At 36.8% G+C, this 25,919-nt stretch overlaps 2 protein-coding genes across 3 annotated transcripts; one reads left to right on the forward strand and one right to left on the reverse strand.

The window, feature by feature from the left end:
* Nucleotides 1-7,464: 7,464 nt before the first annotated feature.
* Nucleotides 7,465-14,547, reverse strand: chmp2bb (charged multivesicular body protein 2Bb). The gene is made up of 6 exons (XM_084094523.1): nucleotides 14,383-14,547; nucleotides 13,823-13,914; nucleotides 12,730-12,924; nucleotides 11,985-12,087; nucleotides 11,748-11,854; nucleotides 7,465-8,797 (listed from the first exon to the last, which is right to left on the reverse strand). The coding sequence occupies exons 1-6, from the start codon at nucleotides 14,414-14,416 to the stop codon at nucleotides 8,684-8,686; spliced, it is 645 nt and encodes a 214-aa protein (XP_083950649.1). The 5' UTR covers nucleotides 14,417-14,547; the 3' UTR covers nucleotides 7,465-8,683.
* A 1,005-nt stretch (nucleotides 14,548-15,552) lies between these two features.
* creb1a (cAMP responsive element binding protein 1a) lies at nucleotides 15,553-25,554 on the forward strand. 2 transcript variants are annotated; one of them, XM_084092268.1, is made up of 8 exons: nucleotides 15,553-15,697; nucleotides 17,081-17,179; nucleotides 17,330-17,476; nucleotides 20,089-20,189; nucleotides 21,694-21,833; nucleotides 22,012-22,194; nucleotides 22,409-22,559; nucleotides 24,090-25,554. In XM_084092268.1, the coding sequence occupies exons 2-8, from the start codon at nucleotides 17,090-17,092 to the stop codon at nucleotides 24,232-24,234; spliced, it is 957 nt and encodes a 318-aa protein (XP_083948394.1). In that variant the 5' UTR covers nucleotides 15,553-15,697; nucleotides 17,081-17,089; the 3' UTR covers nucleotides 24,235-25,554. The 2 variants fall into 2 exon arrangements, with proteins under 2 accessions (XP_083948394.1, XP_083948395.1); XM_084092269.1 differs by having other exon boundaries at nucleotides 15,557-15,697; nucleotides 17,330-17,461.
* The last annotated feature ends 365 nt before the right edge of the window (nucleotides 25,555-25,919 follow it).

Below are 25,919 nucleotides of genomic sequence, written 5' to 3' on the forward strand. Positions count from 1 at the left end.
GTAAAGTCAAGTTTCTTTCACTTATGCAATCTAGCAAAGATGAAATCATGTTTGAAGTTTAAAGGCCTTGAAACTGTGATCCAGACTTTGATAACATCATGACTTGACTATTGTAATGTGTTATAAGGGGATTAGTCAGTCGTCTATTTCTCGTTTGTAAAAAGTTCAAAACTCAGCTGCTAGACTTTTAATGGGGATAAAAAAAAACATATTACTCCTACCCTGGTCCCCCTGCATTGGTATCCGGTCTACTATAGGATTGATTGTGTATACAAATCCTTGCATGGACTCGCACCGACCTGTCTCTCAGATTTCTTAACTGAATATTATCAGACTAGACGAACTTTGAGATCAGCGACTCAGAAGCTACTAAAAATTCCCAGGACACATCTGAGTCAAAAAGGCGCTGTAGCAGCACCTAATCTTTGGAACAGTTTGCCTAAACATATTAGAGGAAAGCTGCTACTGTACAGGATTTTAAAGGACAACTGAAAAAACATCTGTTTTCAATAGCTTTTAATCAGTGACAGTTTTATTATATGTGCCTAGGTGGTGTTTTTTTTCTTCTTTTTTCTGTGTGACATCGTAAAAGCACATTGGTCAACTTGTGTTGTTTTAATTGTGCTATATTAATAAAGTTGCTATTGCTATTGTATATTTTTTTTGTCCAAGTTCACATCATGCAAACAGAGATCCAGACACCACACCTCCATCTCTTCTCTGAACTTGCTTTCTCTGTCTCTCATAAGCACACCAACACATTCAAATGACTTCCTTGGGAAACGTTCCCTCTGAGCTTCAAGTAGATGCTGTGCTTTGATGTTACTCCTGCGCAGACAGAAAAAAAAAAACTGCAAGGAAAACAGACTAAAATATGTGTGGGAAAAAAAAGAGACATCTTGAGCTAACTGAAAATTTGTAAACATTGAAACATTAATAAAATGGATAAAATGTATGTCTTATAGACCATAATAAAAATAGGTTTTGCTCAGCAAAAACACAAATTAGAGGGAATATTGAACCATTGAACCATGAATGTGTTAAATTGATTTAAATGCAATAAATAGCCAGCATCTACTCTCTTTACAGGCAGAAGAACATAGATGCCCTTGTGCTCTGATCACAGCTGTATATTACAATTATGACCATTATGTGTCTCATAATAACACACGGAAATATACTTGACATTAGATCTACCTACAACCCTCACACATAAGTGCTAGTTGAGTTTATGATTGGACACCATCATAAGGAAGCCGTAATCCATGAATCCATAATAAGATGGAATTGTCCAGACCTTGTGAAAGATAATTTAGGCATTGTCGCCATCAGGCAATGTTGATGTAAATGGAAACAGGCATGACAGACAGATATTTCATTATTGAATTGCTTGGTCCCTCCCTATTGCCCATTACTGTCTGTCACCCAGCAACATTGCCTTTGAGATTGTGGTGTATTGCTACAAAATAGCTGTAATAACATAGCTCAAGACCCTTCAAAGCTGCTGTAAAGCAAAAGTGATCGAACATGGTGAATGAGAGCCTCATTAAAAAGTGATGCCTTTAATATGTTCTCCAGCTAAATGTTAAAGATAATTTATTGGGGTATCCAGGCCAGAACCATACAGCAAAACTGGCTCAAGTAACAGGGTGAATTTGAGAAAAATTGAGACTGTCAGGTTTGACAATGTTATAAAATAGCCCATACTCAAAACATTGACTGTGCTGTGAGTTATTTATGAGATCAAACAAGGATTTCAAGCTCAAGTTGTAGCCAAAAAGGTATTATCAGTATATGTTGCTCATATTTCAACGTCTAATATCGGTTCATTGTTTTAGGTTATGAAATGTTCCTGCTTAAGTCAACAGGACAGGAGTAATGTGCCAGTTATTGTTGTTTTCTTGTTTCAAAAGGGAAATGGCTATTATTTAAATTACAACAGTCTGTCTCGGGGAAGAAGAAGTTAATTAGAAATTCCTTGAAGTTGCATGCAAAGCAGCATAAATTACTTCCTTTCAGAATGTACATAAATTCAGAGGAACAAAAACACGGTTGCTGTTCAGTTGCAATGCAATTTAACCCCTTCCATTGACTAAGTAGAGATGACTGCAGTAAGTAAATTATTAGGAGTGTTTTGTTCAACATTAATGACTTTTTTTTTCCCACTAGGCTTTTTTTCTCCGTTACTTAGTGGCATCTCATGTGCGCGACCCCTTGCAGCCCTCATTGGAATTCTTGTGATGACATGACCTTTTTTAACAAACTGTTTAACACTGAAGATGTCTGATTCATGTGACCCATGACACATCTGTCTGTCATTTGGCGGAAGTCTCAGTTGCTGTAAACTACATATATTATGTCTAATATATAATACATATATATATTATATATAAGATACTTAGAGTAAAATGTTTGCATATGTTTTTTAATTTTAAAAATGTTTTATGTTATTATTGGTCTTGTATTCTGTAAGAACAATTATTGCAAATTTATGACTCTTAAACGTACAGTATGGGATTTTTTCTCCACTAGGGGTCGCTAACCTATTTACAATAACAAAGGCGTAGTTTGATGACGCAACGTTTGCTAAGAATTATGGATCTTGTCGTCAACGTCAAGCCGACCGATCTAATAATGTTTATGGATGACTGAATACATCGATGCTTTTATCATGACTGTGATATGAAGCAGTTCGGGATTGCTAAGAGACAGCTATCAGCTCCAAATGCGACGCGAGTCCCGCGGATATAAAAGGAATATGGACATTTCATTCTAACGTTACCGAACTACACGCAGAATTACTACTCACAGGTCAGTTTATTAGACAAATTAAACTTGTGAGGTAACTTAACGCAGCGCTGTTTCACTTGGTCTAACATTACACTAAAGTTATCACACTAAACTTCATTTGAATGTGTTGAAATGTATGTGTTAGTCTGTCTGTATGAGACTAGCAGTAAACTAGATCAACATTAGAATAACATACAGATCATATTCTGACATTTTATCATTGTTGAACTATATAACATTGATTAGTTTTATGTAAATATGCTCACCTGTTTAATAAAGTACATGTAGGAGCGGTCGAAGTCTCGGACGTGGAGCTCTCGTTTATATACTGTCTATGGGAGTTCTCGGCATCTCGAAAACACCGCGCTGATATTGATTCTCGTTTTAGTTCTCCTTTTTTTATCCAAAGTCTGCTTGCCATGGTCCGTAATGTTTGAACGAAACAACAACAGCGTGCAGATAGACATTGCGAACTACAGTGGTCCACGTCTGTCGTCTTGGTTACTATCAGAGGGCTCTGGTTCATAACTCTGGTTACTATGGCAGCACGAGCGGAAACCAGGGACAACGCGGATATGACGCCATTGACTGCGACAAAACGGAAATAAAGAAACGTCCCGTGTCTTCGAATTAAATTAAAATTTCTCCTGGTTTGAAAGTTGTTGGAAACAGTCGGGATAATGTAAGTACACAACTAAAAAAAAAATATAACATAGATATAGTGATTTTTGCTATTTTTAAAGCAAAAAAGTTACATATTGTGCCTTTAAGATACAAATAAATGTAATGTCTTGCTGTAGACAGGGTCAGCCATTTAGGGAAAAAAACTAAATTAGCATAGAGTTTTGTTATTATAGCAGGCAATCAATTTCATAAATTCATGACTCATACTACTACTTCAGAATTTTCTGCTTAGATTTTTTTGGGAAATCCGACTTTTGTCAGGGTATAGGTGCCATATTGAATTTCACACACATGAAAAGATAGAGATGGGAGAGATAGACTTGCATTCTTTTCAATGGCATGCACTGTATTTGTCACAGTCGTTTTCAGTTTAGTTTTTCTTGGAGTGCTTCTCAAACAGAAGGCTGCATCCTACAAAGCCTGCATATCTCGGCCGCCACGTCATCAAGCGTCGCTGAAGGCCATCTCAAGTTGAAGGATCCTTGTAAGGCAGCCTTCCTTTCGAGTCCTTCTTTCGGCCTGTTTTGAAGGACGCATCGGATGTGTCCTTCGCGGCCTTAAATCACCCACAATCCTTTGCACACATTTAAATTCACGAAAATAAACTAATGGAAAACAAGTCGGTACTGAGCTTGTCTGAGTTTATTATGAAATGTAATACAAAAATAATATTTTCAGACATGAAAGCATAATGTTATCTTTTGTTTTGCAGTAAATTAATCACTAACACTAAACTGCCAATAATGTAAGCCAGTGGGAGACTGCAGACGGCTGTCATTCACTGTATTGCATTAATAGAAAGGCAGTTAATATAAAGATTAGTATTTTTTCCAAAATTAAGTTTTAATAGTATTTTCGTGAAGTGACCGCAGGGGCGGAAACATTTGACGTAGCCATGCGCACTTACTAGACCGTCTCATATTGGCTTTTAATGCTGAGGACTCTAGCCTTCAAGCCTCAGAAGGACTGAACTAGGAATGACACAACCTCAATACAACCTTCAGTTTGAGAAGCACCCATTATAAAAAGTTATTAAAATGAAACAGAAAAAGGGTCAAATCATTTTAATTAACATTCAATGTTAAAAAAAATCACACTTTGGGACTATAGATAAAAACACATTTGGCTTATTATTTTTTCTTGATTGCTTAAACACTATATCCAGGCTTTTGAACTAAAATTTCAAAACCATAACACCATTTATCAAAAAGCACACCCATTTCCCTAAACACTATTCCCCTGTTTTGACACATGAGTCAGATTTGTTGAAACTCAAAACTTGCTGCAAAACTCTACACACAAATCCCTTCATTTCTCACACCATGTTGTCATTTAGAAAGCACTAGCATTCAATATTGTTCACTCAAGTCAGCACAGCTTCAGCTCAGTTAGCACACAATTACCCAAGTGGAAACACTAAGAATCAAAATTTATCACACATCAATAGAGAGATAAAAGGGCCAGAGTCAGTTCAGTGGGTTTTGGAACAATGGGCCCAGAAAGACATGAAGGAAGAGATTAGGACACTGGAGTGGAGGAGGAGGAGGAGGAGGAGGAGGAGGAGGAGGAGGAGGAGGAGGAGCAGATGGGAATGGAGGAAGACATAAAGGAAGAGGAAAAGTAGGAGATGGAGGAGGAGGATGAACAGTAGGGAGTGGAGGAAGAGGATGAGGAAGGGGAAGGGGAAGAGCAAGGCCAAAGAGACAAGCATTTCCACTGTATGACTATGAGGGAGGCTGAGCTACGAGTACAGCCAAACTTGAGTCGCTTCACCGTCGCCTCGATCATAAGAACTGAAGGAAAGAAGAACAGGTACAGTAGATGTACTTCAGACTGCTCTCTACTGTAACTTTTGAGTGCAGTACACTGTGCTGTTACAACACATACATTTACTGTAGCTGTTGCCCTATACTACTGTAATAAAAAGAAATGCATCAAATTGCCTCACATACAGAAAGAGTTTTCTGAATGCTTCCATTTTGTAAAAAGGATGTGTTACAGGTACAGTAATCAGTACTTCTATTTTTCTAGGACACAGAGCCGATGAAATGGAAGAACATAACCACAAGCAACATAACTTGCCAGTTTTGGAAATGTTGTTTTGAATTTATTGCACCAGTGTGTAAGACTATGTTGTAGTGTGTGTGTGTTTGTGAGGGCTTGTGTGTGATGTCTGAAGGCAAAGTTTGGTTTTTCAGCAAGAGTGAATGGCTTTGAGTGTAGAGCTTCATTTTGACCTGAAAATAGGATGTTTGGGGAATTGGGTGAGACGTTATGGATTTGTGTTTACTGATTTGAGAATACAAGGCATAGTTTCAAGAAATGTGTTTAAGCAATCGAGAAAAAGTAAATTGATATGCGACAACTCTTAACTGTAGCTGAACGCATGAATCAAGTTTTGACAAAATATTTAATAAACAAACATGCAAAGGGCTTTGAGTTTCTCTTCAGCCTCAGATTCTGTATTGCCATATTCATGATGACTTAAAATGTCTCTTCATATTGACATACTAAAAAAATTCTCCCCATCATATCCTCCTAGCAATTGATTGTTATTTGGGATGAAGAACCAACCGCCTTTGGTGTCTGACTGAATGATATAGATATAAATAAAAATGTCAACTTCTGAAGAAAAGTCAATATCAATTGCTTCTGCCAAATGCATGCCTGCAACGTCATTTCGAGCTTTGGGCCTGTCTGACCACAGCTGACCAGAAGCTGTACTTAATCTTCACACCGCCTTTTGTCGACATCTCTGTTATTCTGTTTAATCATATTGAAAAAAAAAAAAAAAAAAAGAAGAAAAAAAAGATTCGATTTACCTTTGGACTTTGAGTCAGATTCTTCATGGCTAGTCTGGCATGACCTGACTGAGATTGAATATTCAAGTATTTGCGAGTGGGAGAGCCAGCATTGCCTCTGAGTCATGCACACTTGCGTCTCCAGACATTCAAGGAGGCCAGAAGGATTGTACTATGTGCATCTTTAGTCTCTCTGTGAAATGAAGTGAAAATGTGAGGGTGACACATTTTTCAGTAATCCTCAAAGGACTCCTACACTAGTGGCAGTTTCTGGGTTTGAAGTCAGTAAGCTGTTAAATTGAGATAAATGCTTACAAACAACCATAACCAAAAAAAAGTTTATATCATGGCAGTCTCCCAACTATTGTAGCCTACTTTTTTAAAATACATGATTAAGGTCAGAGAAAGTGTCTTTTTTTAAACATTCCAAGGAACATAAGACTCTTTCTTTCTTCAAAGTGGACAGTTCCACTTCAGCCAATTCCATTATTATGGAGACTTTAATTATCAGTCTGTAATGAATTTCTGTTAAAATCAGGCTGATTATTATCATCACAAATAATATTATTAACATTACACATATTTATGTAAAAAAAAAAAAAAAAAAAATCAAGATAGAACTAAAAGTCTCACCAAGGCTACATTTATTTGATCTAAAATACAATGACATATTATTATGATTTTCTATTTTCAATATTTATTTTTTTACTCATTACTCCAGTCTTCAGTGTCACATGATCCTTCAGAAATCATTCTAATATGATTTGGTGCTCAATGTTATTGAAAACAGTTGAACTGCTTAATTTGTTTTGTGTAAAAACTGTGATTTTTTGGTTTTGTTTTTAGGATTATTTGAGGAAAAAAAAAAGTTAAAAAAAAGAACAGCATTTAATTTAAATATAATCTTTTTGTAACACTATACATTTATTCACTGTCACTTTTTACCAGTTTGATGCATCCTTGCTGAATAAAAGTAATAATTTCTTTCCACAAAAAAAAACTTTATATAAAAAAAATTATATGTATATTTTACTGCACCCAAACTTTTGAACAGCAGTGCAGATTTATTATAAAGAGGTAACGATTGTAAATATTTAAGCATGTTTTGGCTCTGCCCTCTAGTGGTAAATGGCTATTTAAACAAACAACTTCCCACTTATCTATAGAATCAAAACACAAACAAGTCACATATTATTACAAATTTTATTTATGGTTAAATAGGGTATATAATCCCCTTAAATTTGAACAATATCTGTCTGTGAACAAATTTTAAGAAAGGAAAGTCATCACCCATATTTCAAAAATCTCACTGTGGATTAAACAATAAACTTGAATTAACTAAACTAATTAACCTGTCATGCTACATTATTTACATCCTTACTATATATTGCAGTGCATAACCTTCGTCTACCTAAAAACCAGCACAATCAAAGATCAAGCTCAGTATGCCGCTTTCACGCGCGACACACCCTGACTTAAATTGACAGGTAACAGGAACCTTTCGTCAGAATAACTGATTCGATCAATACACCTATACAACCGCAAGAGAAACCCACACACACTGTCGACCTGAGACCTCAGGTACATGAGAAATCAAGGAGAACAACCATCTTCAGACCACAGGAGGATAAATAATGTGCTCAACTGGAGCACACTTCTTATGATTTGGCATCGCCCCTGAAAAGCAGCTGAATAAAATATGAGCACTCAAAATATCCAAGCAAGATTTGAACCTAGAAGACAAACTCAATCATTTCCAATTTATAAACTGAGTCAAGGTGAGAACAGGGAACTAAAGATGTGACTCACACTTCATGTTCTGCCATGCGGGAGAACACCAAGGTAAAGTGAGGACAAGACAAAACACAGCGAGACTAAAGAGCCAGCCCTGTCACTTCTTCTGTTTACAGAGGTAGAGTTCTCCTGTCAAACTTGTTTACACCAATGCGAGAGTTATATTCCAGAGTTATCGATCAAAGAGACTGAAGCTGTAGATTTCAGGGAAATGCAATTGCCTTATTCTCAAAGGCGTTGTATTGTATAAGTATTCATTTACAACAAGTGTATTGAAACTTTTTTTTAAATTTTTTGTCCTTCTAAAGCCGGATGAAACAGCGGAACCCCTGAAAGAGTGCCAAACAACCTTGATAGTGTCATTGTAACTGTCATAAATAAATAATAATATTAAAAAAAATTGCATTTGCCATTTGTGGCACGGTTATCCCAGAGTAGGCAGGTCTGTGACTGTGAATGTAAGCTTTTAGTCTGTCCGTTTATTAGCATCCGTGTGCATGTATGCATTTGTATTCGGCATGGATGTATTCAAATGTGTGTCTGTGAATCTGAGCAGAGTGTGTTGTTGCCTCCTGTTGCCAGGCAATAATCAGGTGTGTGTGTGTGCATGAGCATTAGTCCACTCCAAGGGCTTTGAGCTGTCTCTCGATCTCCGCATCTGATATCCCATCTGCTTTGGATGTGGTGGCGCTTGGTTGCTTTCGGCCAGCTGAAGGGGCATGAGCCATCTGCAGGGGAAACAAAAAAATCCATTATGGATCAAAAACAATGTGATGGATAGTGCTGCTGCAATCAAAGACTCAATAATCATGACACTTCACTGCGTAGGCCGTAGGGTACAGAAAAACAATTTAATAATTCTCTATGGCTCTCAGTTTCTAAAATAAAATGTGTTAATTCTTTCACACAGAAATATGATTCATTAATAAGTTCACACTTAAAGTGCCCCATTATGCTTTTTCGGATATTACCTCTCATGTAGTGATCAGTAGCGGCCTTTGCCATGTTTCACGCGTTCTGTTCCTCGCAAACACAAGGAGCTACCGCTTAGGCTCGAAAAAGGGAAAAAAACGGCCGGAAATTAACGGGGGCTTGGGGCAAATATGCCATCCAAAATTAATTTAAAAAAAATCCCCAAAATCCATATGGGGCAAAAAATGACTCTTGTTTTAATATTTATAAGCAATACCACATGAGCAAGAGTGCAGTTTTCCTGAATATCAGCACATTTGCAAATGTAATATTGATTTTAGTTCAATAAACAAGAAGTTAAATTTTAGACTCAGAATATTCTTTTTGCTCTATTTTGCTAACGAAAATAGCACATTTCAAAATTGCGAAATTGTACATCTCTGAGCAACAAAATCGGTGCATCCCAATTCGCATACTATCCGTACTAAATAGTATTCGAAAACAGAATTAGTACGTCCCAAATCGTAGTATGTTGAAATGAGTGTTCCAAAGATACCCGAATGGTCTACTATTACCGGTCAGAATCCGAAGTGCAGATCGATGCACACTCTAACGGCTAATATCGCCCACAACCCATCTCGCGTTGGACGAGGATTAGATTAGAACTACAAACACGCGTAAAAAGTGTTAAAAAACTACAGACATGGAGGATGTGCGAGTCCGGCGGTTATGTAGAGAGGTTTAAATAAAGGGGTAGGCGAATTGGGAAAAAATGGCAAATTATAATTATGTTTTGTTACTGAATGTATCTGGGCCTTTGTATGAATCAGTCTAATAAATGACTGAACGACTCATTCATAAAGGCAGGTGCGTCCCAATTTGCGTACTATACATTTATGTATAATAATTAACTTTTTACATTTAAATACATAATTAAATAGTTTAAAAAATTTGCTATGGTACTGAATGCGAGACCAAGATCTGTGAAATGTAACTGGCATTAGTACCATCTACTTAAATTTTGGTATGACAACACTACTAAAGTATTTCAGAGTAAAAATGTAGCTGCTCACATGTAGTCTAGGCTTACATGAAAGGTGTTTATGGGCACTTTTCACATTTCTGGAGTTCACAGAAGCAGAAATTGTCATACATGTCATATACTTCAATAGTGATAATTGGGATATTACAGCAAATATGTCTCAAAGATAAATAATAAATTACTCAAAGATCTCGCTGCTTGTGCTCTCAGGAGAGAGTGCAGAACGTAAGATACTTTTTGAAAGAGTGACAAATGGATGTACAGGTGATGTGTGCGGAATGCCCTGGACATGTTGTGGGTGTGTGTTTTTTTCTTCTTTTTTCTTGCAAATTTAAGAGGAAATATAGCAAATCTATGCACATACACAACAGGGTAATTTTACATGAAAAACTTATCTTGAAGAACTTTTACACAAAGAACACTTGCATGCAATTATTATCAAATGAAACCCACTGTGATGTGGTAAAAATTCTCTACTGGCATTTGTAAATAGGGATTTTATAGTTACATGAGCATTAGGGCTGCCTGATAAATGAAAAACATGATGTGTGATAAACTTGTTGGATTATTTTATAGCTCCTGTTTTAAGATAAATATCTCCTGTTCTTTCTAGTTAAAGAAAACATATATCAGATTAAACAGCAAATCTTGTACTACGTGACATTCTGCATAAAGTCTGATTCAGGATTACTGTAGGTCAAATGCAAAACCTAAAAAAGGCTTAATGTATAGGGTTCAATTATTTATATGATATATGTAATGGAGAACATCAAGACCAACAAATTATGCGAGGCTCAGCACTTTGACTCCATTTTCCGCATGTGATCTTTTCTTATATTGCTTCTCTTTATATATAGTTACATATCAATGTAAAAAAAAAAAAAAAAAACAGGCCTAAAGCTTAAAGGTGTTCTAAGTGATGTTGGGTGACGTCACTTCTTGTTGACGTTCGAAGTATTGTCAAACAAAACGGAGGCTAGCTAGACCCTCCTAAACCCCAGCCCCAAATCCTTCTTGTCGGTTATTGGTCGGAACAGTTTGTATTGTTTCGTGGTGCGGGTTAGCCCAGTTTGTTTTTCTTGCCGTTTGTGGAGCCTGGACTGTCTACAGAGTCTACACTGTCTACACTGTCTACTGTCTACACTGTTTTTTTACAGTGTGTTCAGGGGACAGACAGCTAGCAGATAGTGAGATGTTTGCTGTATGTGACAAAAAATGTTTTGGCCTAAAAAACGTGTGACATCACTTAAAGCACCTTTAAATAGATCAAACTTGAACAAATGGAGTGCTGCTTTAGTGCCGTTTAGGAAGAGGGTAAGAGCTAACCATGCTTGCAGTCTTTTCTATAGTTTGCCGTGCTTAGACAGACTGAATAGGACTGACTGAGCGTGGTCATCAAATGTAAAGCCAAAATACTAACACACAACCAAGGTGCCATCTCGCTTTTACCTTGTTTGAATGAAAAAAAACATTTGTAAATGCAGTCATAGATTCTTTGTATCACACTAGCATCATTGCTGCTTGGTTGTTGCATATAACACATATAAGAATAATCATTAAAGTTTTTTAAAATCCAATATATTATGCAGCCCTAATGGACACAAATGGATTTCAACACTAATGCACAACATTACACAGTACAGTAACACAGTAATAAGACAGTTTATTGAATCTAGTGCCTCAACATGATTTGACTGATGCCCGTATAATATTTCCGTTCTTACCTTTCCTGAGATCTCAATTCCAATCTCGTCCAACACCTGACTCACAATGTCGTGAGATTCTTCCTCATCACCAGAATCATCAAAGATCTCATCCAGAGTGTCGTTCACTGTAAACAGACACAAACATAGGCATTACAATCAATCCTTCCTGAAAAATTTCTAGAACATTATTTTTCAAAACCCACTCACAAAAACAACCACAATAACAATAAATAAACAAATGAAAACACATCTTACTCATCTCTTCTGTCATGTCCATCTTTGCTGTTTCCTTCTGGAAGTTCTGCAGGGTCTGCATGGTCTTCTGTGGATCCATCTTTTTGTTGACAGCTTGCATTGTCTGTAAGTTGTTTCGAGAGAGGCAGAGACACAAACACTCTTTGATTCATGTCCATTTTAAAATGTGCACTTTAGGCTACTTATGCAATTATGCAAAAGATGATGGCTATGTATCAACACTGTGCCAGTTCTGCATTTACAGAATAGACCAACATGTAGGCCCAAAACCAAAACAATTTACCTACATGGTTAATAGAGTTGTTAAGTCGTGCACAACGTCAATTTGCTGCCCTTGCTGGAAGCAAATTAGCATTTTCAAGCCATGAGTTCCCTTGGGAATTTTTAATGGGGGTTTTGAATAGTGGTTTTCCATTTGTGTAAAACAAGGTCAATATTACTTTAATATCCTTTCAAATTAAAGAGACTTTATTGAATAAAATAGCAACGTTTCTTCCAGTAATGTTTACCACAATCCTTATTTACTCATAAATCCAAAGCCATAATTCTAAAAACCCATTTGAAATTCCAGAGGGAAGCAACGGCTCTAAAATGCCAATTCTCTTTGGGTTTTAGGAATACAAAATGAGCAGCCCTATTTACTTAAATGTGAAGCCAGAGTGGATCTGAATTGTCTAAATTGATTGAAAATAAAATTCCTGGGGTTTAGAACAGACTTTTATAAAAGTTATCATGAGAATCTTACTTTGGTGGTTGTGGCCATGGCACCAGCCATCTTCATCTGGGAGTTCATAAGCTTGGTTTGTGTGGACATGGAGGTGACCTTAGAGCTGACAGCATATGTACGCGTTTTCTGTTTCCTCACTTGCACAAGCTGCTTGGCTAAAACTGTACAGGCCTCTCTGTTCCCTGTTTTAGCCATTTTCTTGATTTCCATCTCCTGTGATGGAAAAAAAAATATATATAGTAGGAAACGGTTAGAGATGCATTATAATTGCATTACAGTTCTCAGTTAAGCTAGAATAAGGCTTAGAGGTGACAGCATAATAATTAGATAAAGAAGAAGAATAATGTTTATTTGTATAACACCTTTAATCCATAAAATGCAGATATATTGTACATTTGTGTAAGAAGCCACAAACAAACAAACAAAACCTGTAAAAATGTAAAAACAACTTCATTACATTATTTTAGTGTCATACGTGTTACCCTGATGGTGTTTTTGTGTGTGTGTAATATGAACCTGTCTATATATGGGTATTGGCCATGTTTTAAGGCCACAACCACTTTCAATGAACTCAATTCAGCATGTGGATTTATATTTTACCACATGTATTATTATAATGGCTATCAGTAGTACTTTTAAAGGTGAAAAGCAAATCAGATTCTGGTAGTTCAAGTAAATTGGTATATTATATCACTTAATGAATTATATGGTTATAAGTTCCAAAATATACAGGCACCATACCATTCTGTAATAATACCTGAAACACTGTGACAGAACTTTTTTACAGTGAATTTCTGGCAACCACAGCTACTGTTTTTTAATGTTTACACTGGTTTTAAAATATAGCCATTGATGTATGACGGGCAGCTATAATAAAAGTATAAAGGATTCCACCAGCAACTTCTTAAAAGTTACACCAACAATGGCACAAACAGCCCGTATCTCAAATTGAAACAGAATCATGAGCTGTTAGTCATAATCTATTGCCCTCTGTGACATTAATGACATAATGACATAATGACATAACCTCGTGATCTCATACACCTCAGTGCTGAGAAAGGGAAACTTTTGGCATCATATTCACGTCACATTGATGGGTGGGGATTCTCACCAGTTGTTTTTCCTGTCTTTCCAGTGCTGTCCGGTCTCTTGTAATCTGTCTCTGCGTTCCCCGCAACTCTTTGTTCTGTTCTTTGATAACATCTGTAGTATGATAGGAAATATAGTTATCGATTCCCAGTTAAATTATTAATGCTGAAATTTCTGAGTCAGTTATAATAAATACATATATAAAGGTAGCCAACTACTTTCATAACAAGTCATTTTAGAACCCTTAACGATACAGTAGTGGCCCGGTGATTACATTAACTATTCGTTTCGACCATCTTTAACCCGATACTGTTAAGTATGAGCAGACTCAGTCAGATCAATAACGTTAGATGTTTGATATGTAGAATGTTTCCAGTGGCAGCTCCCACAAACACATTTTAGAATAAAAGACACTTCTGTGTTATTTAGCACTGTGGACATGCCCCAAAAGACCCCAAATCAGGTTAAATGTATTCAACAAATTTACACTCAGTAAGGAAACCAGCCGATGATTGACGTGCGAGTGTTGCTGGGCGGCTTTCACAAACAAACAAGCCCTTAGAGCAGCAGAAAAAAACTTACCGTCTACGGTCTTTTTCTTGAATAACGATGCCATAACTGCGACAAACTCCGTCGGCCACGAAACTAATAGAAAAGTAAGTATTTCAAAATGACTAATATCAACTGAGAGTCGCCTATCAAAATATCATGACTATTTCCTGGTTCTTGGCAAGTAGGCGTAAAACTTGTGCTCCTCTGCAGAGATTATTTCATTTTGATTGGTGGACATTGTCGTGACGTGGCATTCAAGTCATCCAATCGTAACATCATCTTGGAAAGCACCGCCCACAGATCTTGTGCCGCAAACACAGAGGTCTCCTTTGTCGATCTCATAAACAAAATACGGGTTGGAATTTGTTCCTTTTCCTTTTAGTACAGGGCAGGCCAGAGGTTTTCAGACTGCGGTCCACAAGGGAGAACTGGTGGTCCGTGGAAATGTGTAAAGGAAAACAGTGTAAAAAAGAAAAAGAAATACAATGAAATAAATAATGAATATACGATTAGATAATACATAGACAAATAAACAAACATATTAATAAATAACGAAAAGTTTAATTAAAATAAATCAATACATTTACTTATTACAATTATTTTAAAATAATACAGTTATGTATGCTTTAATTAATCATAAAAAATTGAAATAAATGATATTAAAATAAATAAAAATTGATTAACACACTTAAATAAGAAATTAGATTTCAATAAAGAAATAATAAAAAAATATTAAATAAATAAATAACAATACAATATTATAGTGAGTAGGAAAACAACTTAATAATGTAGCTTGATAGAAACGGAATATTTTCCAAATAACATTAGTCAAATATTCATTTGAATAATAGTATACTATTCTACGTTAAACTAGATATAGCTGCTTAAATTGAGTTCCTCGCATGAGGATGGTGAAAACCCCTGTTCTATTCATAGACAGTAAAAGAAAGGTTCTAGTACATTTGAACAGATTTTTTCATATTTATTACGACTAAGGGCAGCCAATCATAGCGCAAGGATTTGACGCATGCGCAGCCACTCATAGCGCAAGGATTTGACGCATGCGCAGCCACTCATAGTGGCGCGCAAGGATTTGACGCATGCTCGTGTGAATCCGACTCTGTTCGTTAGCTGTTCGTATATCTTCGTGCGCCGTTCGTTATGTTCCGCCTACACCTCGGATCTTGTCGATAGTGAATTAGGGCTGTATTTCGTCCCCCTCGATCTCTGTGTTGTTGTCCTCGGTGACGCGACGGAGGTGTAGCCTGACGCGGTCTCTTACGTGTCGGACTAAATAAAAGTGGAGCTCCGGAGGCCTGGGAGTGACGAGGCGAGTCTGTGTCGGGTAAGAAGAGACGCATTCGTGGGGGAAAGAGATAATGCACTTGCTGTTTTAGTGGACATGTCGCAATGCTCGATCCGTGTGTAACAAAGAGATCATGGCGGCGGTGGGCATGTTTCTCAATAGCTCAGACTTGCTTGCAGACAATGAGTCAGTCAGGCAGTCGAAGGAGGAAAATCGCGGCGGTTCTACGAAGTACGTGTGTTTATGGAAAGGAAAAGGGATGGATAGTGTTATGAATGCGATCGCTCGTCCATGGCACATTTTGATGGAAATACAGCACATGAAATGTTTTTTTTCTTGACTCCAGCATTGGTTTTTAGAGTAGTCGAAGCGTTCCGTGTTAAATGAAAGATCTTTACTGCATTCTCGCCCATGCAAAGATCTTTCTTTACCACAAAAACAATTATCTTGTGTAATAAATTGTGGATTTAATTGGTAAATAAAATGAGAGAAAATATATTCATCTTGAGTATTATTTCCTTCAAATTACACCATAAAACAGACTGATTTTGTGTTGCATACTTGCATCATTCAACCTGGAACACTATTTTACAAGTCGAAACACGCCTAAAAATGCAAGCACTTACATGTATTGTATTGTTTTATTTTATTTTAAATATCCATAAATACGCTCACGAAAAAAATGAAATTATTTCGCTTTCACCTTTTTTTCTTTATTTTGCTGTAATCATAAATCCTTTAAAATCCAAAGCGCAAATATGACTGACAGCTGTACACGGAAGTAAAAAAAGGCGGCAAATGGAGTCAACTTGGTTTGTTAAGCACGATGATTAAAGACTTTTCAACATTATTACTCATCACAAAACAGTCATGGAATCCTTCAAAGTGTATTTCGTTTATATTTGTTGTGCATGATCTCATTCATGTGTAGCTTGGTAGCTACATTTGTTTCTATGTAGATTATAATATAATTTTCACGTTATGTAAAGTGTCATCTAGTATTTTTGTCATCTGAAATTAAATGTAGACTATATAAATGCAAACATTTCACCCTTTTAGAATGTCAAAAAATATATAGTTTAAATATATTGCATAGTGTTATATTATACATTATTAATTTATTCAATGTCTTTTAATTTATTGCATTTGCATTTAATACCTATAAATATGTCTATTTTATAAGACAACCCTTCAGGCTACACAAATGAATACTCAAAAATGAAACCGACAAACCCAGTCTGTGGGCAGATTTTGTGGTCACACCCTTTCAGATTTCACATTTACATCAGTCTATGATTTACATCGATAAACATCCCCTTTTCATGGGATTTTGATGACCTGCCCTGTATATTCATAATAAATTGTATATTCGTAGTATCCTGTATATTTATCAAAATAAAATATTTTGAATTGCATCTCCAGGCTATCTAAATGACCATGGAGGCAGGAGCAGATGTCCAGCAGGGCGGCGACACTGCAATCTCAGAGACAGACAGTCAGCAGCTGGCCACTTTGGCGCAGGTGAGTTTCTAGTATGGAAACACATTTGCTAGCATGGCAAGGCTGATTATGAGTAATTATGCTTGTAGATGTGGGTTGATATTTTAATTCAATTCAGTTCTAGCTTAGTTTAGTGTCTGTGTCTCACCCTGTTGTACCTCCCTGATGCAGGTTTCCATGGCTGCAGCACAGGCATCAGCTACTGGACCCACAGTGACTTTAGTTCAGCTGCCCAACGGGCAAACAGTGCAAGTTCACGGGGTCATCCAGGCAGCCCAGCCCTCCGTCATACAATCCCCACAGGTGCAAACTGTACAAGTAAGCCTGACAAGATGGTTCATTTAAGAGATAACCGTACAAAAATCTCATTACATAATTCTGTGTGAGCCAGAGGTCGCAAACATTTTCTGTATTTTAGCAGTGACGGAAAAATCAGAAGGTCGTCCGTCATTTTGACAGATTACACTGAAGGTGATCTATCTGTAAATGTCCAGTTGGTGAAGAGTGCGCTCCAGTGTGACGGCAGTGTGCAGGCAGTGTTGCCAGATTGGCCGGATTTGAATTTGATTGTGCGGATTATAATTGGTTTGGCAGGAGGACAAAATTTGGCCGGGTTTGGGGTCAGTTTGGCGGTTTTCAAACATTTAAATTGTATTGGCTAGTTGGTTAACAAACAAAACCCAAATGTGCATGTCTATCTAATCAGTCCTCATGACGTTACTAAACTCACACCCACACAGCAGAGTAGTGTTGTCAAAAGACCCGGTACTTCGGTACCAAGTCGGTACTAAAAAAATGTAAACGTCACGGTACCAAGTTTTCTTAAGTACCGGTGGTACCGAGGACCCGTTCAAACCCGGTTCCTTGATGCGCATGCATGCACTGAGCACGTGCAGTTGCGCGTCCTCTTTATTAAAGCGCTGAGACATGGCGACCGGCGGTGCTGCTGATGTGGTGGCTGTAAATCCACTTGTTGATAAGAAAGGAGGAAAGAGACACTTATGGAAATATTTTGGATTAGGCTAATGTCACGTTGCCATAAGTGGCCGTTCACATAGCGCGTTTTTTGCAGATTCGTTATTCCAAATCTCTCATATTAGGAGCGACGCGGCGCGCTCGTTTTTCCCGTTTATATACTGTCTATGGTTTTTCCCGGAGCGCCTATGTTCATGTTTGCATAGCAACGACAGACGCCACGGGAGAGAAAGCGCTTGTGGAAAGGAGAAACTTGTCGATCTCCGAATGCAACGTTACGTTACTGTACATGAGGAGAGTAAGATGGAAAGCTTGTAAAGATTAGTTCCATATAAATTCACGGATAATTTGTTGTTTTGTCGTTAGTGAAAATCAATATTGACCTTGTATTTGAAAAAGGATCCTCATATAAAAACAATAGGCCTACTAAAATTCAGAGTAAGTTCGTTCGCATTCGGAGATCGACTATTTTTGAAACGGTGCGAACTGCGCTCTCCATGATGACGAGGAAGTATCAGCAAAGAATTTATCGATTTCTAGCACTTTGGTACCGAAATTGGTACCGAGAACCGTGGATTTTCACTGGTATCGGTACCGAATACTGAAATTTTGGTACCGTGACAACACTACAGCAGAGGCAGCTGTTTGAGGAGGATTGAATCAACGATTAATCGGTTTTGACTGTGCAAAGTTCTGTGTTATGTGCTACTATGTGTACTTCAAGAAAGACATTGAAGTCTTTTCAACAGTTTCTGTTTGAAGTTAAAGTGCAGCACAAATGTAAGGGCATTATTATTATTGACGTTCATTTCTTGAATAGCATTTTCTGCTTTTTATGGTGTGTGTGAGGGTTGTTAATTTCCTGACTGCTGTTTGCAAATAGGCTTTTGACATACTTTTAATAGTTTCTACCTGTTTGGGTAGAAACATTTTTGTCATATTTGCTCATTTTCATTTACTATATTTACCATGTTTTGATCCGTTTTCCTGTTGTATTGTTGTTCTCTTGGCAGAGAAATGTATGAATTTTTATCATTTTATTTTGTCATTTATTTTTTAAGGAGGTAAATGGTCCTTATAAACCTTTTATTGTCATGACAGTAGAATTATATTGCATTCTTTTGGCAGTAAATGTTTTGGACTGGAAATTGTGGTCCCAATCTGGCAACACAGAGCATGGGTTCAGCCTCAAGGACAAAATTAAAACTAGAAAATACGCAAAATCTAATGACAATTCTGCATTAGTCTCCCTTGATGCGTTTAATTGCGCACTGACGAGCATCCAGTTCCTGTTTTGTTCAAATCCTTCCTGTTATGTGTGAAAGAAAAAAATTGGCTGAAAGAGAAAAAAGGAAAAGGAAAAAAAAAGTCGATGCGGACGTGGAGGAAGATTTGAGTTCAGGCAGATACAGAGCGTTGATTGAGTTTAGTTTAGTTAGTTTTTTTTATTTTTAATATATTGCGTTGTTTATATTGGCCTTTTCAGGCACCAAAGCTCATTGTCGCTGCAGGGAATAAAAAATCTGCTTTGCACAGTCTCTGTTCATCTGTTCTCTTTTCCTAAATGAATAAATGCATAATCTTGCCCTTATGCTCGTCCTGTAAGTTCATGATTAAAAATTTAAATGTGAATGAAAACCACAGCTATTAAAAGTCTTATTTTCAATAAAATATGAAAATAAAAATGACTGGTAATAATAGATTATTACAGAAATTTTACGACTCTGTCCGTCAAAATGATGGACAATTGAGAAAGTCTAACGCGACCTCTGGTGTGAGCTGTCTTTGCAGACTCAATATTGTATGCAGGTAGCACATAGGATTAAATAACCTTAATACAATATTGATACTCTGTTGTTTGTTAATCTAGAAGACTTGATAGTTTAGAAATAATAATTTTTGTAGGGGATGAAGGGTCTTAAGTATTTATGGGTTCCTGTTTTGTCTCGTTTTAGATTTCTACCATTGCTGAGAGTGATGATTCTCAGGAGTCAGTGGACAGTGTGACAGATTGCCAGAAAAGGAGAGAGATCCTGTCTAGACGGCCATCATACAGGTACTTGAATGTATTTGTAGTTTCATCTCAAAAGGTGATTCGTGTCAAAGTAACTTCCCCTCCCTCTTGCAGTGACTTCTCTCTTTTATGCACTTGTGTTCACTTGTGCGAGGGCAGGACAAGCTGTCACTCACAGCAATAGACAACCACAACAAACCGATGATCCAATCAATTCAAAATCAAGTTCCTCCCTAAACTTTTTTGTTATTTGAGAAGCCGTCACAATAGGGAAGAATGGACTATCACAACTTCCATTCCATCCTGACCTTAAAGTCTCCATGAAATTAGAATTGACCCTATTTACTTTGTTAGCTCACATTACTAGTCTTGCGGTGAACAATTAATCCGTGCAAGTTAATACGCAGAAAAAATTAGTTTGTCGTGGTAATCTTTAATCAAAATCTGAACATTTGTTTCCGCTCTAGAATGGCGTTCCTTCTCTGATGACGTCAGTTTGACGGCTTGAGTAGAATATCTATAACCACTCCCCTCTAACCGTCAGTCTGCTATGAGCGAGGGATGGAGAGGAGGTGTGCTAAAATAAAATCATGTCCTCTATTCTGAGATTAGATGATATTTTAACTATTTTTAATATACCTTCAAAAACGAAATGTATGTCTGGAAAAATATTCGACTAAAAGTCACAAAATGCATAACAATGCAGGTGCATTTTGAAATGTTTTAACTAATCAAGGGCTGTAACTAATTATTATTTTGGTAATCGAGTAATCAGTCGATTATTTTGACAATTAATCAAGTAATCGGATAATATTTTTTTGTGGTAATAAAAATAGACCTAATTGAATAATATCCTATAAATTACTTAAAATGCATAAATAACAATGAGGCAATAATAATTGTCAATCAACATTTCAAAAGCAAGTAATCATTTGGTTTTATTGAACAACACTGTTAAAATATAATATAATAATGTAATTAAACATAATCAACTTGTAACGAGGTTTAATAGTTCACTTAAAAATGAAACGTTTTTCATCATTTACTCACCCTCGAGTTGTTTCAAACCGGTATGAATCTCTTTCTTCTGCTGAACACAAAAGAAGATATTTTGAAGAATGTCGGTAACCAGACAGTTGATGGACCCCATTGACTTCCATAGTAGGAAAAAAAAAATACTATGGTAGTCAATGAGGTCCATCAACTGTCTGGAACTGGCTAACGTTCAACACAATACTTTAATTATAAAATAAACAAACAACAAAATGAAAGTAAAGCGGCAAACCCCTCACGGACGACTGCCTCATATAAATAAAACATAAAAGACAACATAAACAGTCCAGGTCAGGTCCTCTCTCATTCTTCACTGTCGTCGCTCCTCCTTTTATCCTCGTTGTATGTAAGCATGTAAAAGCATGTAAGCGTTGCGATTCACTCTGAAACCTGCAGCGCATATATTTATTAAATTGAATATTCAACTCGTCAAAGTGGCTAGTTTATTCACAATTCATTGTTCACAAGCATGATTTGATATTTTGAAATGCAGAAAGATCCTGAACGACCTTTCATCCGATGCTCCAGCGGTCCCACGGATAGAAGAAGAGAAATCAGAGGAGGATTCCACTCCAGCCATAACAACCGTTACTATGCCAACGCCCATCTACCAGACAAGTAGTGGGCAGTACAGTAAGTTGTTTGCTTCTCTAGTACAAATACACTACTACTATTAACACTACTATTACTATTGACACTGTTTGAGTCTGCTAAATACAAATCGAAATGCAAAGGTTGTCAATATTTCAGATAACTTCACGGTTATACTGGTTGCATTTAAATCAACCTCATGCCATTTGTTTTCTCCCAGTTGCTATTACTCAGGGTGGAGCAATCCAGTTAGCCAACAACGGAACAGATGGAGTTCAAGGGCTACAAACCCTGACCATGACGAACGCAGCAGGCGCTCAGCAGGGCACCACCATCCTGCAGTATGCACAGACCAGCGACGGGCAGCAGATACTGGTGCCCAGCAATCAAGTGGTCGTGCAAGGTGAGATTTAGCAAAAATAGAAGACATTTCAGTTTTAAGCAAGTAGGCTACATACAACCTTGAATAAAAGAAAGCAACAGATGAGCAACAGAAGAGTAAGTGTGCTGGTCTAGTTTCTCAGGCTATAGGCTTAATCTATGCCCAGGTTCAGCCACACTTGGCATCTAAACATCTCCTTGTCAAACCATAAATATGTGCTGCTTGTGTTTTTCAGCGGCCTCGGGAGACGTTCAGGCATATCAGATCCGCACCGCAGCTAGCACCATTGCTCCAGGTGTGGTCATGGCCTCGTCTCCTGCAATGCCCAGCCAGGGAGGAACTGAGGAGGTCACGCGCAAGCGGGAGGTTCGGCTTATGAAGAACAGGTACGATTAAAAACTTATCTGCACAAGTAATTGCCCATGCTCATTTTGGACTGAAAATAATTGTCTGATACCACTGATAAAATTAAACAGGTAGCCTGTGTTTTTCTAGTCAACTAGTAGTTGTTCATGTAAGCCATTAGGCGACTAATCGCACATGTATATTAATTTCATTACTTAAATATATACTACTGGGGGGCGGAATATATGCCTATTCCCCAGCTTTTTAACGCGTTAAACTGAAAATAATTAATTGCATGCGTTAACACGTTAGTTAGTATTTTAGTAATAACGTGCAATGTTAGTATTGTATTTTGTTCCTATTAAATTATTTATTATTGTTATTATTTTACTTTACAATAATATTAGTAGCAGGGATTAAAGTTCTCCATCGCTACGACGGATTTCCGTTAATTGCAGCGAGTCAACAACGGATTTCCGTCAATTGCAGGGTTCCCGCCTGTCCAGCTGTCTCACTTTTCATTTTAAGGCTGTAAACAGGCTTACATTTCTCAAATAGTGTAATAAATATCTTAATTTTAGTTTGAATAGGTCTTAAATTAAGGAAAGACTAGGTGTATCCACCCTGGACTCTTTACGGCACTGCACTCAACATATGCTAGCCTGTGTATCATACATACCTCAGTGGACACGGTTCCATGCGTTCGCCGGCTTCTTTGAAAACAAATGCACATGACCAGGGGGAGAAGATGGGAGGGAGGAGAGTCGCCAACGAGTTTTTACAACAGTGTTGTCAAATATCTATTCCGAAGCTGTAGGGGGAGCTCTATAGAGAAACCTGCGTGCAAAAAGCGAATTTGCCAAAACTGCATAGTGCTGCTTTAATTATTTGTATGACTACATCACAAAGAGTCAAGTCTTGTAAAAGCATTTGATTGAAAACATTGAAATTTAATAAAAGTGTGTAAATAATAGAAATGAAGCTCAAAATGGCCTTTCTTTAAATGCAAATGTTCTTTGAGTATTTCATTTGTGAAGGTAATGCATATGCTCACTATACTCCTAATTACAAGAAGAATCATCTACTCTTAAACTGGGTGAGTGACAGGCTATGGAATGGGGTTTGGCCGAGGAAAATTTTTCAGTCAAATTATTTTTTTTTTTGTAAAGTAGTTTTTTGTAGTAGTAATATATTTCTTTTTTGATTTTGTTTTATGTAATTTTAATAATAATTAAAAAAAAATGTTTTTGAATAATAATAATAATAAATATTATTAACAATAATGTTATTGTAGTCATATTGAATAAAGGAGAAAAAAAACAGGTTTTCCTTTCTTTCTTTTTTCTTAGCTGATCACATGCCTGATTAAAATGCCAGATTATTTTTTTGTGTCATGATTGTTTATAGATATTTTTTTCCTGTAACTTGACTTTTACTATGAATACAACCTGTATACTGTGGTCTTCCTTAGAACCTTAACTTAATGGTTTTGAATATTGCATTTTTAGTTCGTGTGACTAATTTGGTGTCCTCTATAATCGCCTGACTGTAATAATGTGTTTCCACCACAGGGAGGCAGCACGGGAGTGCCGCAGGAAAAAGAAAGAGTATGTTAAATGTCTGGAAAACAGAGTGGCCGTGTTGGAGAATCAGAACAAAACGCTCATCGAGGAGCTCAAAGCGCTTAAGGACCTTTACTGTCACAAATCTGAATAATTGTCCTCACGCATACGTGCTGAACGGATCTCTTCTGGTGCCTCTAGAGACAGAGACTCTGAACATACCACAGGCACCTGCACAGCATCTGTCTTTTTTCATTTTTTATTTCTTTTTTTAAATATTATCTTCTGTAAAAATCCAGTTATCAGTAATACATTGTAAGTTTGTACGTGTAAACTTTTTATTTCCCTTTTCTCTTCAGAAGAAAGAGAGTCGGTTTTTTGGAGACAAGAAAAAACGACATGCAGGGTACAGTTTCGTTATCAACATGTTGCCCTACTTAAGGAGCTTTGTGAACCATAAAGAGCACCTTTCTGCAGCTGTGACAGGGAATGAATGTTTGTGTGGGTTTTTCATGAAAACAGCCCAGGGTGCTGCTTCTGAGACCTCCTCCTGTCACTCTGAGGTTCCCATTTGAAAGACTTTCCCACAATGCACCAGTCCTTGATGGCGCTGCTTGCGAGCATGATTAAAGAGGGATGGAGTTTTTCACTATTGCAGCATGGCTCTTTAATGATTGAGTTTAAATCAGCCGTGCCCTCTCCTGTTGTTTAACTGCTTCCGTTACTAATACACAAACTCATATTTTATATTTATATATATATATATATATAGATATATATATATCTATATATATATCTATATATATATATGCCCCTCTGTTATGACTTGGATTGATATATAATGTGTCATCTACTTTTTTTTAAGCAGTGTTCTTTTGTTACAAAATTAAGGAGAAACTCAGTCACATTTGTTAACAGAAAATAGCAGATCCTTTGAAACCTGGAATAATAACATTTGAAAAAGTGTAAAGTAAATGAAATATACTACATGATTTTCAATGAGTATTTGATGGCCTATAATTAGAAAATTGTTTTTTAAACTTGTAAGTGTGCTTATATTGTAATATATTGGATTTCTTCATCTATGCTAGACTTTACAGGTTATTCTAGTGCCATCTACACTGATCAGAGGCTAATTGTGTTGATTCCCTTATATTTTGGGCAAAGATTTTGATATATAATAACTGATCTCTGATCAGTGGACTTTTTTTCATGTTCCACATTGCAATGAAATGCTGTTATTCTCTTCTGTCTTTGGCCATAACATGTACCTATCCACAACAACAGAACATACATGTTATTTTAAGTCTTTTTTTTTTTTTTTTGTTAAACATTTCTGTTTTTATTTTTATGTTTATTTTTGTATTATGTATTGTATTTTTAAGATATGTTGCTTATGTGTAACCTAAATCAGTTATAAAGCATTCTGGTGCAGTCTTTCATCAACAATTATATATTTGGCAGCTGTTCGTAATCTAATGTGTTGAGGTAGTTTTTATTTTCAGAGTTTATCTGTAATGTTTGTGAAGATTTAATATTATTTGATCTTCACTTTTCACTTCAGTGCAGTTGCTCAGACCAGCAGGGACGTGTAGAGAGTTCCTCAGGGGCTCAGATGTAAAAAGGGGCATATAGCCTATATATATATATACACACACACACACACACACACAGTATCTCACAAAAATTAGTACACCCCTCACATTTTAGTATATCTACTCAAGGGACAATACTATAGAAATTAAACTTGGATTTTAGAGTAGTCAATGTCCTGCTTGTATGGCAGTATATATTAACTGTCCTCTGAAAATAACTCAACATACAGCCATTATTGTCAAA

Source organism: Abramis brama (assembly GCF_963993115.1).
Source record: "Abramis brama genome assembly, chromosome: 2".
NCBI classification, from domain to species: Eukaryota; Metazoa; Chordata; class Actinopteri; order Cypriniformes; family Leuciscidae; genus Abramis; species Abramis brama.